Raw genomic sequence first — 17,356 nt, forward strand, 5'->3', positions numbered from 1 at the left:
GCATGCCATGACTGGCCACCTCCCTTTCAAGGGGGAAAAGGCAATTATGGTTGTTATTATAATTATTATTATTCCTTGTCTAGGGTATTGGCTACATGTTATTGTGGGGTTAAAAACTGCTCAGAAGTATACTTTAGGGATATGGGGTGCCCCTATAAACCAGAGCCACACATCATTTTGTCTGTGTTAGAGGAAATCTCTGTTCATAGAGTAGTGATGATACTTTATAATACTGTGACTGTCCCCCCATTCTTAATACTACATTAAACCACTTCTCTGAATATTATTATTATTATTATTATTATTATTATTATTTTTTTTTTTTCTGAACCCTATGGTGGGAGAAAAGAATACTGCCACCAAATATTCCCATTTGAGTCATAAAAGGCAACAAAAACAGGATGGGGATAGGACTAGGCATCCTTCTCCATGTAGCCCCAAAGGCATTCTTAAAGAAAAAGAAAAAAAAAAAAAAAAAAAAAAAGCATAGGGTCTGGGAAGAGTTTGTCAACCAGAACCCTAAGGTCTTTAAATGTGTGTGGATGTGGTACAGATGAGAGTAAAAGGGAAGAGATATGCAGTATGTTTGTGAGAAGAAGGATGGATATGTTGGCATTGAGTGAAACTAGGTTGAAAGAGAGGGGTGAGTTTGAGTTTGGAAGTGTTATTGGGAGGGTGTCAGTAGTGAAGAGAGGATGAGGGAGAGAAGAGGTGGCTATACTAGTAAGTGAAGAGATAGATAAGCATGTGGTGGAGTGGAAGGAGGTTTTCTCAAGGTTAATGTGGATGAAGGTGAAACTGAGAAGGGAGATGTGGATTTTTGTAAGTGTATATGGGCCTGGTAGTGAGGAGAATGTAGAGGAAAGGGAGGATTTTTGAATAGATTGAAATGAGTACATAGAGGGTTTAGAGAGAAATGTCAATGTAGTGGTACTGGGAGACCTTAATGCTAGGGTAGGAAATGAACCAATGGTTGGGAAGTGTGGAGTTCCAGAAAAAAAAAAAACATAGTGGAGTGGAGAGTTGATGGTGGAGATGTTTCTAGAAAGAGCTGATGATAGCAAGTACAGTGTTTAGGAAGAAAGTCTAGTATAAGTACACATGGGAGAGGGTGGTGGAAGGAAGGGTGATAGATAGGGCATTAATGGACTTCATAGTGGTAACCAGGAGAATAGTAAGAAGAGTTTTGGATGTGCATGTTCTAAGGAGAGAGAGTTGGGGAATATCAGATCATTTTTTGGTGTAAGGTGAGGTGAGAGTGGAGGATAGATGGAGAAAGAGAAGGACAGAAGGGTAGGGAGGTGCTTAAAGTAAACTGATTAAATGAAAAAGAAAAGGAGAAGGAGTACAAGAAGAAACTGTGAGAGGAGTGGGAGGGAGTGAAGGATAGAGTAGAGCTAGGAGTGGAGGAGGAATGGGGATGGTTCAAGGAGGGAGTCACAAGGTAGGCAAAAATGGTGTGTGGAACAAGGAGGATGGTGAGGAAATAGAAGGAAGGGTAGTGAGTGATGGGATGAGGAAGCAAAGAAGGTTGTAGAAGAGAGGACAGTATGCACAGATTGGTTACAAAATAGGAGAGAATCATGAGAGATGCAAAAAAAAAGAAAAGAGAAGTGAAGCATAAGATAAAGGAGGCAAAGAGTAGAGCAGATGTAAAATGGGGTTAGAGTATGACAAAATTTTCAAAGGAATAAAAAGATGTTTTGGAAAGAAATTAAGAGAGGAAGAGGAGGCAAACCAAGTAGAGAAGAAAAGGTAAAAGGTACAGATGGAGATATGTTAATGGAAGAGAAGGCAGAATGTCTGAAAAAGAGAGGTACAATGATGGTGAACTGGGTGGTGAGGTTATTTAATATTTGTCTAAAAGAGGGTAGAGTGGTGAAGGACTGGAGGAGTGCCTGTATATTTCCACTTTACAAGGGAAAGGGGGACAAGTGTGATTGTAGTAGTTTCAGAGGGATCAGTTTGAGTGTAGTTGGAAAGGCTTATGGGAGGGTTTTGATTGAGAGGATTAGGAGAGGAACAGAGGAAGTAATTGGTGAGGAAGAGTGTGGGTTTAGGACAGGTAGGGTTTGCATGGGTCAGATTTTTGTGGTAAGGCAGATATGTGAGAGCTTTAGGAAAAGGTAAGAGTGTTTTTTGGGGGTTTTATGGATTTGGCTTATGACCGGGTAGAAAGACACTGTGGGAGGTATTGCAGATATATGGGATAGAAGGAAAGCTATTAAGAGCAGTCAAGAGTTTTTATGAGAGTAGTAGAGCCTGTGTTAGAATTAGAGTTGGAGAGAGTGAGTGGTTTGAATTAAAGGTGGGACTTCACCAGGGATGTGTTATGTCACCGTGGCTGTTCAATTTATACATGGATGGGGTGGTGTGAGAGGTAAACACAAGGTTAATGGGCTGGGGACTGGAGATGGTTAAAGAAAATGGAGAAAAATGGGATATAAGCCAGTTGTTGTTTGCTGATGACACTGCGCTTATGGCAGGATCAGAGGAGGGATTAAGGAAATTAGTGACCGAGTTTGGGAAGGTGTGGGAAATAAGGAAGTTGAAGATAAATGTGGGTAAAAGTAAGGTGATGAGCTGTACAAGGGGAGAGGATGAGAGCAAATTGGAAGTGAGGATTAAAGGAGAGAGACTGGAGGAAGTGGATAGCTTTAGATACTTGGATGCGAATGTGGTGGGAAAGGGAGGAGTGGAGGTGGAGGTAGAATTTATAATGATAGAAGCAAGTAAATGCCTTGGAGGATTAAAAAGTGTAATAAGAAAGAGACATTTGGAAATGAATGCTAAGAGGAGATTGTATGAAGGGGTAATTGTGCTGATAGCATTGTATGGGGCAGAAAGATGGAACATAAGAGAGGCAGAGTTTAAATGTATTTGAGATGAAATCCCTGAGAAGTATGGGAGGGATACTAGGCTGGATAGAGTGAGAAATAAGGAGAACTGGGGTGGAAAGGTAATTGGGAGATAGGGTTGATGAAAGAGTACTGGGATGGTTTAGACACATGAAAAGAATGAATGAGGAAATATTAGTAAAAGAGGTGTGGAAAACAGAGGTGGAGGAGTGAATATGAAGGGGTGACCAAGGATGAGATGGATAGATGGGGAAAAAGGAGTATTGTGATGCATGGAAGGGAGTGGGTGGGGGATGGTGGTGTGAGGGAGTATGTGTGAATGATATTTTGGTGCAGCCTGAAGGGTTTTCTTCCTATCTTCTCTTTTTCTGCATGAGAGGAGAGAGGGAGGGGTCACTGATTTAATGAAGTGGCCTTGCTGTGGATGTGCTGTGTCTTACTACATTGTCTCTGACCCAGGGCAGTGGGTGAGATGCTGGGATGACCCATCATCCAGGAGGAGGCAAGAAAAGGATCACATGAAGAATTGTCATCAGTCTTCGACAGGGTGACAGTTCTTCATGTGGGCTATCCTAGGGTGACAATTCTTCATGTGGGCCATCCTGGGTTTACAATTCTTTGGTTGTATAAATTTGTAACCATAAGCATAACCCTCATTCAACCTAATGTAACCAAACCTAACCAAACCCAACCCTAACCTAACCTAACCCAACCCTAACCTAACCTAATGTAATCTTTATTCCACTGTTGATATTCAGCGTACTGGGGTGACAATTCTTCAGGTGGGATCTCATGGGGTGACTATTCTTTATGTGGGTGTTCTGGGGTGACAATTCTCCATGTGACCCTAAGAAAAGAGGGAGGGAGGAGTGGTGAATGGAAGTGCAGTATGTGGGGATGAAATGGGTGGGAAAAGATTTATGTCTTTGACTTAGGCTACCTCCCTTGAAGGGGGAAAAGGCTTGTGGTATATGGAAGCTCATTGGCTGAGCGGGTTAGGGCGTCGTTACCTGTAGCGAAGGTCGAAGTGAGGGCGGTTCGAATCCTGCCACCAGCGAAGTTGAACCAAGGGCATGGTTCATTGAATTCCACGCTACAAAGCCCTCTGTGAGGGGCACTGTCCTAACCCCCCGATAGGGGGGAGTGTGTGACATTAAACCATATCATCATCATCATCATATGTGTGTATTATCATCATCATCATCATCATTATTGTTATTATGAGATAAGGTGGATGAAAGAATATTGGGATGGTTAGGAGACATAAAAAGAATGAGTAAAGAAAGGTAAGTAAAAGAAGTTTGGAAGGCAAAGGTGGATGGACTGAACAGGAGGGGGCAACTGAGAATGAGATGGATAGATGGGGTAAAAGGGGTATTGAGAAAGAGGGGGATGTCTGTTGAAGAAGGAAAGAAGGAAGGGAGAAGACAGAAGATAGGGGGCGAGTGGAGAATGGTTGTGTATGGATGATGCTGTGATGCATGGAAGGGAATGGGTGGGGGATGGGGGTTAGAGAGTGGTTATGTGTGAATTATATTTTGACACAGCCCAAAGGAATTTCTCCCAGTCTCCTTTTTCTGCATGAGGGGATGGAGAGGGGGGAGTTACCAATTAAATGAAGCGGCCTTGCGATGGGTGTGCTGCATGTTGCTGTAGATGTGGTGCTTTTTGCTGTATTGCTTCTGATCCAGTGCAGTGGACAAGATGCAGGGATGACCTGTCATCCAGGAGAAGTCAGGAAAAGAGGGTGGGAGGGAGGGGTGATGAATGGGAGTGGAGTGGGTGGGGATGTAATTATGCCTTTTGACTTTAGGTACCTCCCTTGTAAGGGGGAAAAAGCCCTTTGTATATGTCTTATTATTGTTATTATCATTATTGTTATTATTATTATTATTTATTATTATTATTAATAATAATAATACTCTGTATTACTCCAGAAGTGCACCCCTAAGTGATATATCAATAAAGAATTAGATATTAATTTTGTAAATTAGAATGCATCAATGTAATGTTTTTCTTTTTGAAAATCAATAACAAAAAAACTTTGCTAAAAGCTATGTACTAGTGACAACTTGGATGTCAGTGAGCTTCAAGACACCATTTTTTTTTTTTTTAGATGTAACTGAAATCTAAGAAATTGGTCTAGCCTAGTCTGATGGTCTCCAGGGATCCTAAATGCATACCCCATAGGAGGTTTGGTTTGGTTATACTAAAGCAATTTATTAGACTTCCATTAGTTTGTCTTCGACAGCAAACAAAAATAAACATTGCATCTTGAAGCTTGCTGACATCTGAGTTGTTGCTAGGGTATCATTTTTAGCATTCTTTTTTTATTTATTTTTTTATTTTTTTTATTTTTTTATTGATTTCCACCTTTTCTGCATGAGGGAATGGAGAGGGGGTTTGCCAATTAAGTGAAGAGGCCTTGCTATGGATGTGCTGTATCTTGTGACACTGCTTCTGACCCAGGGCAGTGGACAAGATGCAGGGATGACCTGTCATCCAGGAGGTGCCAAGATAAGAGGGTAGAGGGGAGTGGAGTGTGGAGTATGTAATGGATGGTAGTGGTTATGCCTTTGTGTTTTGGCTACCCCCCTTATAAGGGAGAAAAAGCCTTTGGTGTATGTATGTATGTATGATTTCCACCACTAAAAATGCATGTTACATTGATGTATTATAATTTACAAAATTGATATTCTATTTTCTATTAATACATTACTTAGGTGTGCACTTCTGGAGATTTACCATACTCTCTTTGCCCCCACTGTCTGTCTCCCCACACTTTTCCCGCTATCTCCTTGCTCTTTCCCCATTCTTTCCTCTCTCTTCCCACTCCCCCCTCTCTCTCCTTGCTCATTCCTTACTCATTCCCTGCTCTTTGCCTTCTCCTCTCTCTGTTCCTGTCTCTCTCCCTCTCTTTCCCTCTCTCTTTTCCACCCATCTCTTTCCTTCTCTCTTTTCCACTCTCTCTTCCTCTTTCCCTCTCTCTTTTCCACTCTCTTCCCTTCTCTTCTTCTCTCTTCCCCTCTCTCTCTCTCTTCCTCTCTCTCTCTCTCTCTCTCTCTCTCTCTCTCTCTCTCTCTCTCTCTCTCTCTCTCTCTCTCTCTCTCTCTCTCTCTCTCTCTCTCTCTCTCTGTGTCTTCCCCCCCCCCTCTCTCTCTCTCTCTCTCTCTCTCTCTCTCTCTCTCTCTCTCTCTCTCTCTCTCTCTCTCTCTCTCTCTCTCTCTCTCTCTCTCTCTCTCTCATCCCCTCTCTTTCTCTCTCTCACTTTTTCCTTTTTTCTCAATCTTTCCCTTTCTCTCACTCTTTCCCTCTCACTCTTCCTCTCTCATTCTTTCCCTCTTTTTCTTTCCCCCTCTCTCTCACTTTCACTCTTTCCCTGTCTCTCACTGTTTCCCTCTCTCTCTCACTCTTTGTCTCTCTCACTATTTCCCTCTCTCACTATTTCCCTCTCTTACTCTTTCCCTCTCTTACTCTTTCCCTCTCTTACTCTTTCCCTCTCTCTTTCTCTTTCTCCCTTACTCTTTCCCTCTCTGTCTCACTCTTTCCTTCTCTCTCCCACTCTTTCCCTCTCCCACTCTTTCCCTCTCTCTCTCTCTCTCTCTCTCTCTCTCTCTCTCTCTCTCTCTCTCTCTCTCTCTCTCTCTCTCTCTCTCTCTCTCTCTCTATCACTCTTTCCCTCTCACTCTCCCTCTCTCACTCTTTCCCTCTCACTCTCCCTCTCTCTTTCTTTCCCTCTCTTTCTTCCCCCTCTCTCTCACACTTTTCCTCTTTCACTCTTTCCCTCTCTCTCTCTCTCACTTTTGCCCTCTCCCACTCTTTCCCTCTCTCTCTCCCACTCTTTCCCTCTCTCTCTCTCTCACTCTTTTCCTTTCTCTTTCACTCTTTCCATCTCTATCTTTCACGCTTTCCCTCTCTCTCTTTCTCTTTCTCTTTTTCTCTTTCTGTATTTCTTTTTCTTTTGTCCTTTCTCTTTCTCTCTCCCTTTCTCTTCTCTCTTCTCTCTCTTCACTCTCTCTCTATCTCTATCTCTCTCCCTCCCTTCCTTCCTTCCCTCCCCTTTCCCTCCTCCCTTCTTTCACCTTCTTTATCTCTTACTTTCTTTCCCACTCTCCCCTCCCATCTCTGTCACTCACCCCATTCCAGTTAGTTCAGTGTTTAAGTACCAAAAAGAATGCTGTCCATTTATTTACTGCTTTAACACCATATAATTTGAACCACAGAATAGCGGACTGCCAGAGTGGAGAAGACCGCATCATGTCTGTTGTGAAATGGTATTTGACAAGCATCCACGTTGGGCGGAATGGATCAGTGGCCAAGAAGCCTTATAACCCAATCATTGGGGAGACATTCTACTGCACATGGAGGGTACCCAGAGGATCTTCAATGGCAAGTGCTTGGGTTATGATGACTTTGACTAATTGTTGTGCATTGGAATTGCGATCAACCTGCAGACACATCAAACTCAATTCTCTGTGATGGGTCTATTTTTCCACCAGATCCCTTAGTACTGTGAAATGCAAAGTGATGTCATAGCATGTCTGCTGTCTGGTAAGAACCGGAGAAAATGTCTTGATGGTATTTTATGAGAAAGAGGAGTTTTATTTATGTATGTTTCCATATCCTGCATCTGCTTACACCATGTTTTGGAATGTTTACAGAAGTACTGTCAAGTGTGTTTTGTCACAGTTCCCAACTTCTTCTGGCCTTGGTTTTTTGACATATTTTTGCTTTTCCTTGGCTTCTATTTTTCTTCTTGTCTCAGTTGGATACAAATATATTTTCTATGGCCTACAGTAATGTGATTGTTGATTATACCAATCAAAATAGAAACAAGTATTGCTTGATTGCTTGATGCTGTTATTTCATTATAAAATTGTACAGCTGAAAGTATTGTCTCTCTCTCAAGCATTTTATCTCTTTCTCTCTGTCAAGGTCTCTCTCTCTCTTTCTCTCTCTCATTTTCTTTATCTTTTATCTTGAATCTGTCTTATTTCTTTAATTCAGTTGAACTTTAGTCTCCTTTTAATTCTGACACAAAATCACCCCCTTATCTCATTTTCCTTTGTTCTTATGGTTTCATGTTTCCTTCCTCTGTTCTCGTTAATGCCTATCTTAGTGCTTTCCCACTGCTTCCTCAGTGCTCCAAAGCTCTTAGTTATTTCTGATTGTCAGTTCATATGACTAACCTAAAATCCATAAAAGTATGCAGTTTAGGTACTTTTAACATGTGCAAGAGAGGAACTCTAGAAATGCAGGTCTCGTAAGAATAAACAGGGTCTTTGTTGAGTTCACCGATCTTCTAAGTTGTAGGATAAGGGTTGTGTCTGCATAGATATCTGAGCTTAAAGCTAAAAACAATTAGAAAGCCTTAAGCTGTGATTAAGATGTACATCAGAATAACTGGACTGACTTTCGTGATAAATGGTTTTGAGCTTGGAAAAGGGTCCCAATTTATTAAGTCAGAATATCTTCTTGGCATTGGGCCATTTTTGAAAGATTCTTGTTGGTTGTTTTAGAATTAAGTTGCCAATTTTAGGGAACTTGAAATATATACCTGCACATGTTTTGGGAACATGTTGCACCAATTTTTGTAAATAGGCCTGAAGAACAAGTTTTTCATTGGTATATTTTTCCACAGGAGCTGTGATGTTTTGATAAGTATGAAGACCTCAGATGGTTAAAAAGATAGCTAATGTCAATTTATCTTTGGGATAGACTTTGATTATATAGATATATTATATCAGATATCTTTTGGTACTTTATAGGTGAAGAATTTTTTGTCATGATTCACACCCAGAATTTCGTTAGATAAAAAAAAAATACATTCAAGTTACTTAATACAATGTTTGATTTTCAGGAGCAAGGCGGAAGCGGTAAGGAGCAAGGAGAAGACTCTGATCCTCCAGTGCTCATTAAATTTAGAGCAGAGCAGGTCTCTCATCATCCTCCAGGTATCACATCTTGTCCTTTTAATCCAATGATGTGAACACCTAGAATCTGTATTGAAGCTGTTGTTTGTATTTACTTGATATAACTCTTACTGTACACAATCTTTTAATGCTTCATGGCCACTTTATAGATTTTATACGTACTAATGCCAGACAGTTCCATTCAGTTTGAGGATTTCTCCAATGTACAGTTTGATAACTGTTAAGCTTCATTACATTGTTATTGACCCAAGCATTGTGGAAGGGGACAGGGATGACCCACTATCCAAAAGGTGTTAATACATTCATCCCCAGGTACCTATTTCTTGTAACACTTTTGCACATTCTCTTTCCAGCTCATGGATTAATATAAAAGAAAACATGGTCCAGTCTAAAAGCTTATACAAATTTAAAACTAAGTTTGATTGATGGATGAGAAGAGGAGAAAAAAAAAAATCCTTGCAAGTGCAGTTCATTTCCTGCATAATTTACTTTCAATTATGTACATACATATGTAATTGTTTACATACAAATTCAGTTAATGCATACATTGTCTTTCATTTCTAGCAGGGGGTGTTTCTTCCTTTATTTATTATTATTATTATTATTTTATTTTATTTATTTTTTTTTTTTTTTTGGGGGGGGGGTAAATTATCAAACATTATCTAAGATAAAGCATATAAAGTGGCCAACAAGCATTAATAAGATGGTGTAAGCAACTGTGATATTTATATATTCTTTTTTATCATTGACAGTGTCTGCATTCTTCATAGAATGTCCTGAAAAACAATTGTGTATTAATGCCCACATTTGGACCAAGTCCAAGTTCATGGGGATGTCTGTTGGCGTCAACCTCATTGGTGATATTACCCTGTCTATGGGGAAACAAAGAGAAGCCTACACACTAGCTATGCCCTCTGCCTATGCACGTAGTATTCTCACTGAGCCTTGGGTAGAGCTTGGAGGACGAGTAAATATTGCTTGTGCTGAGACAGGTTGTCAAGCTGCTATAATTTTTCACACCAAGGTATGTTACTGGAAATACATTTCCTTTGTTGTTGAACAAGATGCATTAGAACTGATTAGTTGTATGTTCTGATTTTGATGTAATAGATTCAAGAGCTGATCTGTTTTTATGAATGATTTGGATTAACATGGCAAATAATTTTATAATGTAATGAGCATAACTGAATGTAATGCTCTTTTAACCTTTGCAGAGAATTAGTGATCAGAAATTATGTTAGTTCTTCATAGATTTACTTTAAAAGGAGATCAAGCCACCATTGCATATATTAATCTAGGGTGGATTGGGCTTTTTTTTTTTTTTCTACACACACACATATATATACATATATACAGTATATTATATATATATATGCATATATATGTATATATATATATATATATATATATATATATATGATGGTTTGGACACATGGAAAGAATGAGTGAAGAAAGACTAGTAAAAGAGGTATGGAAGGCAGATGTGGAGGGAGTGAACATGAGGGGACGTCCTAGGATGAGGTGGATGGATGGTGTGAAGGGGGCTTTGGGGAAGAGGGGAATGTCTGTTGAGGAAGGAAGGGAGAGGACGGAAGACAGAGGTGAGTGGAGAATGGTTGTATATGGATGATGATGTGATTGCATGAGGAGGAATGGGCTGGGGGGTGGGGTAGTATGCGTGAGTAAATTTTGACGCAGCCCTAAGGGATTTCTCCCCGTCCTCTCCTTATATGCAAGGGGGGACGAAGAGGGGGGGTCGCCGATTAAATGAAGCGGCCTTGCTGTGGATGTGCTGTGTCTTGCGACACTGCTTCTGACCCAGGGCGGTGGGCAGGGTGCAGGGATGACCCGTCATCCAGGAGGTGCTCAGATGAGAGGGAGGGTGGGAGGGGTGTGGAGTGTATTTAGGGATGAAATGGGTGGGAGTGTTTTTATGCCTTTCCCTTTTTGGCTACCTCCCTTGGAAGGGGGAAAAAGCCTTGGTATATGTATGTATGTATGTATATATATATATATATATATATATATATATATATATTCATATATATATATATATATATATATATATATATATATATATATATATACATATATATACACACACACCATAGGCTTTTACCTAGAGAGGAGGTTTTTGAATGTGTTTGAGATGAGATGCCGAAGAAGTATGATAGGAGTTACTAGGCTGGATAGAGTGAGAAATGAGGAGGTGAGGAGGAGAATAGGGGTGGAAAGAGAGTAGGGAGATAGGGTTGATGAAAGAGTATTGGGATGGTTTGGACACATGGAAAGAATGAGTGAAGAAAGATTAGTAAAAGAGGTGTGGAAGGCAGAGGTGGAGGGAGTGAACATGAGGGGGCAACCAAGGATGAGATGGATGGATGGGATAAAAGGGGCATTGGGAAAGAGAGGAATGTCTGTTGAGGAAGGACAGGAGAAGACGGAAGATAGGGGTGAATGGAAAATGGCTCTCTATGGATGATGCTGTGATACATGAAAGGGAGTGGGTCGGGGATGTGGGTTGAGGGATTATGTGTGAAAAAATAATTTGACACAACCCGAAGGGATTTCTCCCAGTCTTCTCTTTTTCTGCACGAGGGGACGAAGATGGGGGCTGTAGCCAATTTACTGAAGCAGCCTTGCTGTGGATGAGCTTAGTCTTGTGACATTGCTTCTGATATAGGGCAGTGGGAAAAATGCAGGGATGACCCATCATCCAAAAGGAGCCAAGAAAAGAGTGAAGGAGGGGGTGAATGGGAGTGGAGTATGTGGGGATGGAGTGCCAAGAGGAGCCAAGATAAGAGGAAGGGAGATGGGTGAATGGGAGTGGAGTATGTGGGGATGGAATGGGTGGGAGTGGATTTTACATCTTTGTTTTTTTGCTACCTCCCTTGTAAGGGGGAAAAAGCCTTTGGTACATTTATGTATGTACTACCTATCATATTATTTACATAGATGAAGAAAATTATAGGTGCCAGAAGTGACCCTTGTGGGACTCTGCAAGTCATTGTGCTCTATCCTGGGTTTGAAGATTTTGGAGAAGTGTCCCAAACTGTCATTTGTCCCATTGAAGAACACTATGCTTTGTGTGTTTGATTCCTTGTTATTTGAATTAATATTATCTAATTCTCTCCACAGCCATTCTATGGGGGGAAGCTCCACCGTGTAACTGCTGAAGTGAAGAATGCATCTAGTAACGTTTTGTGCCGTGTGCAAGGAGAATGGGATTCTGTGTTAGAATTCCAGTATACCAATGGTGAATCATACAATTTAGATGTACAACAGATTCCTTTTGTGTGTCGCAAGCGAGTGAAACCCCTAGCAATGCAAGCTCCATTTGAATCAAGGAGACTTTGGCATGATGTGACAGTTGCTTTGGGGAGGGGAGATGTAGAGACAGCAACAAACCACAAGAGAGCTCTTGAAGAAACACAAAGAACAGAGGAACGAGAGAGGGCAGAGAAAAAGGTCCTCTTCCCTACGCGCCTCTTCTCTTCTCGTGCACAAGACCACTGGGTATACAATAAGTTACCACAGTATGCAGTAGTCACCTGTCCAGCTCCAGAGCCAACATAGTAACAAGTGGAGCATGTAGGCAGGGTTTTTATAGGAGGGATTCCATTTATCATTACATGCTGTAGTTGCATCTGCTCTGGTACTCAATGCAATAGACTCGGTACTGCTTGGGCTGCAGTAGTTTAGTATTCATAGATATTTCGCAATTTTTTTTATAAAGAGCTTATACCTTATACACCAAATATGATCAAATGAACTTGAGATTTGAAAATACATCAATATGGCACTATATTGAAGTGTAACCTTGATTAGAATTCAGGTCATACATATTTATACTGAACCGGTGTTAGATATAAAGATAGTATGCATAACAAATCGTTGCCAAAAAACTTCTTCTTGAAAGGTAGGAATTAGATTTTTGAGTATCTATGACTTAAAAATATTTGCCAGTTACCTATAAGTTCAGATTTGGTAGACATGTATGCCTTATTTTTTTGTGCATTAGTAAAACCTTGCAAAACTGGATTATCAGTTGGTGTTTTTTTTTTTTTTATGCAAAGCTCAACTCTTTGTTAGGGTTGAATACTTTTTGCTATATCAGTTGTAAAGTGGTGCTATTTGTACAGTCTGGCCCTAAAATACTGATGTGAATGTATGTGCAAGACACATTTACTTTTAGTTTAATTTCTGCTAGATTTTCTGACCTGTGGCTCTATGGCAGCGGGCAGCAGTCCTTGGATCATCCCTTAATTCTCTTTGGAAATTTGTGTTTGAGTGCTGTCTATGTTATGGATGCGGGGTTCTTTCTGTGTTGCCAGGTAGTAGAACTAGGAGAGGAGTCAGTAATTATCTATCCTGGATATTGAGCCCAGTTTAGGGACAAGACCAACTTCTCGGGGCTGCACCTATGGGCGAGGAGATAATTCTCTTGAAGATTCATCCAATAGGAACCCCTCGTATAGTCACTCATCATTGGTCCCTCAATCACATCAGAAGTGTTTATTTTTTTTTTTCCTTTCTTAATTTCATGGCTGTCATAACACTGAATGCTCACGAACCTTCAGGAAGCAGACTAGTTCAAATATGTTAGACTCACAATGCTGTTTACTCTCTTGGATACTTTAGAAAAAAAAGGAGGTACAATTTTCTCATGTTTTAAGTGGGAATGAGTGAAATGGGTGAGGGTATGCCTCTCCCATGCCAAGCCACTGTGCTTTACAGGTAACAGTAAATTGGTTGGAAAAAAAAGGCTCCTTTAGAACAGTGATACACCATATCAGATTGGTGATTAATGAAAGAAGATTTTGTTCAACTAAGAGGAAAACCCTAACTTGCAATGGGTCTTGAATGAAACCACATTCATGCTGCTACACTCTGCAGTTTAACAAAACTGACCAAGATTTTGTCATAACAGGCTATACTGTATATAGTGTACCACCATATTGAATTGGTGAATTAAACTGTAGATGAAAAATTAATGTCATTTTTATTGTACACAGACAAGATTGAGTTTCATCTTGTCTGTGTTGTTGGGTTGCCTGAGGCATGAGTGGGTTACATCAGTTACAGATGAAAACTACAAACATAATGGGCCAGAAGTCCCCCGCCCCAGATGAGTTTGTTTTGTGTGTTGCCAAAGTTGTACAGTCTAATGTCCCCTGTAGTGAACCAAAGCCAGTACCTTAAAAGGAACACCCTGTTTGTTAGTCCTTCCCTTAAGAAGAAAGATCAGAATCGCTAGTCCTTTGTAGAAGGAAAACCCAGTTTTCTAGTCCTTCATTACAGAAGGAACATGCTGTTTGCTTGTCTTGATGTGACTACTCTCCAGTCCACCCTGCTCACAGTTGGCCAACCTGATAGGTTACTAGTCCAAATGTGTCTGACCTTAAGCTGCTTATGGTAATGATGCCAGGTAGTCTGTACTATCAAGTATGTACCTGGAGTAGTAGTAGTTTTTTTTTTTTTTTTTTTTCTCTCTCTCTCTTTTCTTTTTCTTTCTTCTTTCTTTCTTCCTTCCTTCCTAAAGCTATCTTAAATAATGTATGTATTCATGATAATCTTAAATGACTTCTATAAAGATATTATGTTTTGTTTTTATTACTGAAATCTACTTATATATGGGCCCTTATGCCCATATAAGGGATGTGGCCCAGTCAAAGCACACATTCACATTATGTGTGCTTTGACATATATACTCGTATTAAGATATATATTTACCAAAAGCCCTTTACCCCATCAAAAGGGGGGATATCTGAGTCTAAGTAATGTATACCCTATACCCACTCAACACCTAATTGCTGTCCCTCCCATCTTAGTACCTGGTGGATGGAGGGTCATCCTTGTGTCACACTGCTTGCTTGGGTTAGATGCAATGCAGCATGACAGCACACTCACAGCAGGGTCCAACAGCTATGACTGGTTTACCCCCACTGCTTTATTATATGGTGACACACCTTATCCACTCAAGAAATTTACAGAGCAGACAAAAAGAACATCTTTGAAGGTCCACTGCAGGGCCATCAGACTATACCACAGGGAACAATATAGCCTCAGTACCTCACCACAGTAGCTGAATTTGGCCCAGTAAGGTTGTATGGAGGGTACAAAGTACATGTGAAGTGTTAAGCATATCGAAATGATTGTGGTTGTGAATGGGGCCTGAAACGAGTTGAGTTGTACTGGCTAGGCACCAGCATTAAAGTGCAGCACTAGTGTACCACACCTCTTATGTCTGCCATTATAGAGACAGGGTGAGAAGTCTTGAATGTGTGACTTCCACATAGCAGCCATCCAATCTAGGTACCTTTCCAGCTTTCATTTCTTTCACTTCTATTTATACCTCTTATGCAATAACCCAATTATCTCCTCACCTATCTTAGTCATTCTCCTAATGTCTCTTACCACCTTATGTCTCTGCCTTCTTTTACATTCAGCAAATCTCTGAAATGCTCCATCCATCTTCTTACAACCCCATCGACCATCTGCTGTTTTTACCCTCTTCTCTCAACTTGAGTTACCTCTTGTCACTCTTTTCATTTCATTACAAGAATTACAAAACATATTTTCATTGCTTTCAAAGTTCTCAGACAAATACTTCAATCAATCAGTCTGTTGCCCCTGGTCTCTCTTGCAGAAGACCCATGACAAGTCATTTGGGAAAGATATATTGTGTTGTCTAAAGATTGCTAGTGTTGAGCACTCCAGTATGAGGGACTGTGTCCCCTGGACAGTGGCTATGCCCAAGGTAATTTGGATCCAAGGCAGTCAAGTCTGTGGCCAGACAAATACTCACTGCACTGAAATGCAACCATGGTGTACTGCACCTCTACTAATGTCTACTGTTATTAAGCCATGGAAGTGCAAATAGAACAAATGTTCAACATCTCCCAGGGATTAAACCCAGGCCTCCCTCATTCAAGGCAGGAGTATTACACGCAGTTCCATTAAAGCGGCTCATATGTGTGTATTTACCTAATTGTATTATACAGGAAAGGAGCCATGCTTATTGGGTCCTGTCTCCTATTCTCTAATTTTTTTTATCCCACCTAACCTCAAATTTGTTTGCATTTGTGCACCAAAGAGCCTTTGAATAGACTTCCCCATACTCCTCAATGCATCTCTATCAGCCCTATCATGTCTCAAAATCCAAGAATACCCCCCAAAAAATCTTTGCCTTTGGATAGATATTACTCACATACATGTCTTACCACAAAGTAAGGGTGCAAGATACATTTATACCCCTCCTCCCCAATCTTTTCCTGTTCCCTTCCTAATCCTCAAAAACCACATCCCCACACATCTTACTTATTACACACAACAGACTGATCCCTCTTAAGCAGTGGTTCTCAGGCTGTAGTCCATGGACTCTTAAAGGACCACAGAGTTCCAGAAGTGAAGGCTCGAACAAAAAATTAATAGTAGTTCCTGGATGTTTAGTGATTTACTTCGATATTGAAATGATCTCCAGGAGACTAAGGAACTATACAACACATTATGGAAGACTGCATCATACACAATCATGCATGCCAACAACACAATATGCACTCTATAAGGGATTTGTGAGAAGACCCTGTTCCAGCCATGGCATTCCTCAGGGAGACAGGACTGCTTAGCCAGACAGTCTAGGGAATGACAACAACAACAACAGCAATACATTAGTATGGGATGAGTGTGAAAATGGATAGAGAACTCCTGCTCCAAAGCTACTACATTCATACTTTTCTCTCTTCCCATTGTATAGCAGTACTATATATGAACTTATATCCACCAGAACTCTTCCTTCTCAGAGACACATGGAACATTTTCCATTCTTACCACCCACTCCATTATTAATTCTTCCGCCATTGTCAGACATTCCACATGAAATGCATCCAACCCAGTGCCTTTCCAGCTCTCATTTATTTCAGTGCTTCTTGCACCTCCTTTCTCATAAGTCTTAAAATTTTCCTTACTCATCCCAGTCACATCCTTCCTGTCTTATACAATGAATTACTCTCTAAGATACTCTGCCCATCTCCTTCATATAACTCTTTCATTAACTACTCATCTACCTCCCTCTACTCTCTTCTCTCAACTCCACACACTTCTTTGTACTCTTTTTTTTTTTTTTTTTTTTTTTTTTTTTTTTTTTTTTTTTTTTTTTTTTTTTTTTTTTTTTTTTTTTTTTTTTTTTTTTCACTTCCTTTCAAAATGTCTTTTTATTCCTTTCAAAAATTCTTGGACAAACACCTGCTCTAGATGATGTCTGGTCTTCTTTGTGTAGTTAATTCAGATTTCATTGAGATGCAATTTTTTGCATTATCCTGATTCTTCATGTAGATGTACATATTTTGGCACTTGTTACTCCAGTAGTAAAAATAATATGTTGTTCAATAACTATCTACCAGTTTAAAAGAAATAGATTACAGTTGTTCCCTTAGCTAGGTTATATATAAATTGGCCCTATGGTGTGGGTGTCTGCTTTGACTCAACCACTCCCCTTATAAGCAGAATTGAGATCTTTGTGCATACATACATCTTCAAGCCAAGGGTTCATACCACACTCGTACA

The 17,356-nt window shown here is 40.3% G+C and overlaps 1 protein-coding gene across 7 annotated transcripts in view; it reads left to right on the plus strand.

The window, feature by feature from the left end:
- LOC143037418 (oxysterol-binding protein-related protein 11-like) overlaps positions 1–13,785 on the plus strand; it is a 174,189-nt gene extending 160,404 nt beyond the window's left edge. For all 7 annotated transcript variants that reach the window (XM_076205570.1, XM_076205575.1, XM_076205576.1 and 4 more), the window contains 4 exons: positions 7,082–7,247; positions 8,719–8,812; positions 9,544–9,815; positions 11,930–13,785. In XM_076205570.1, coding sequence (XP_076061685.1) covers positions 7,082–7,247; positions 8,719–8,812; positions 9,544–9,815; positions 11,930–12,367 — 970 coding nt within the window. In that variant the 3' untranslated portion in view covers positions 12,368–13,785. The remainder of the gene's footprint in view (positions 1–7,081; positions 7,248–8,718; positions 8,813–9,543; positions 9,816–11,929) is intronic.
- Positions 13,786–17,356: the final 3,571 nt, after the last annotated feature.

Source organism: Oratosquilla oratoria, chromosome 22, assembly GCF_046742065.1.
Source record: "Oratosquilla oratoria isolate Oo_2021 chromosome 22, ASM4674206v1, whole genome shotgun sequence".
Lineage (NCBI taxonomy): Eukaryota > Metazoa > Arthropoda > Malacostraca > Stomatopoda > Squillidae > Oratosquilla > Oratosquilla oratoria.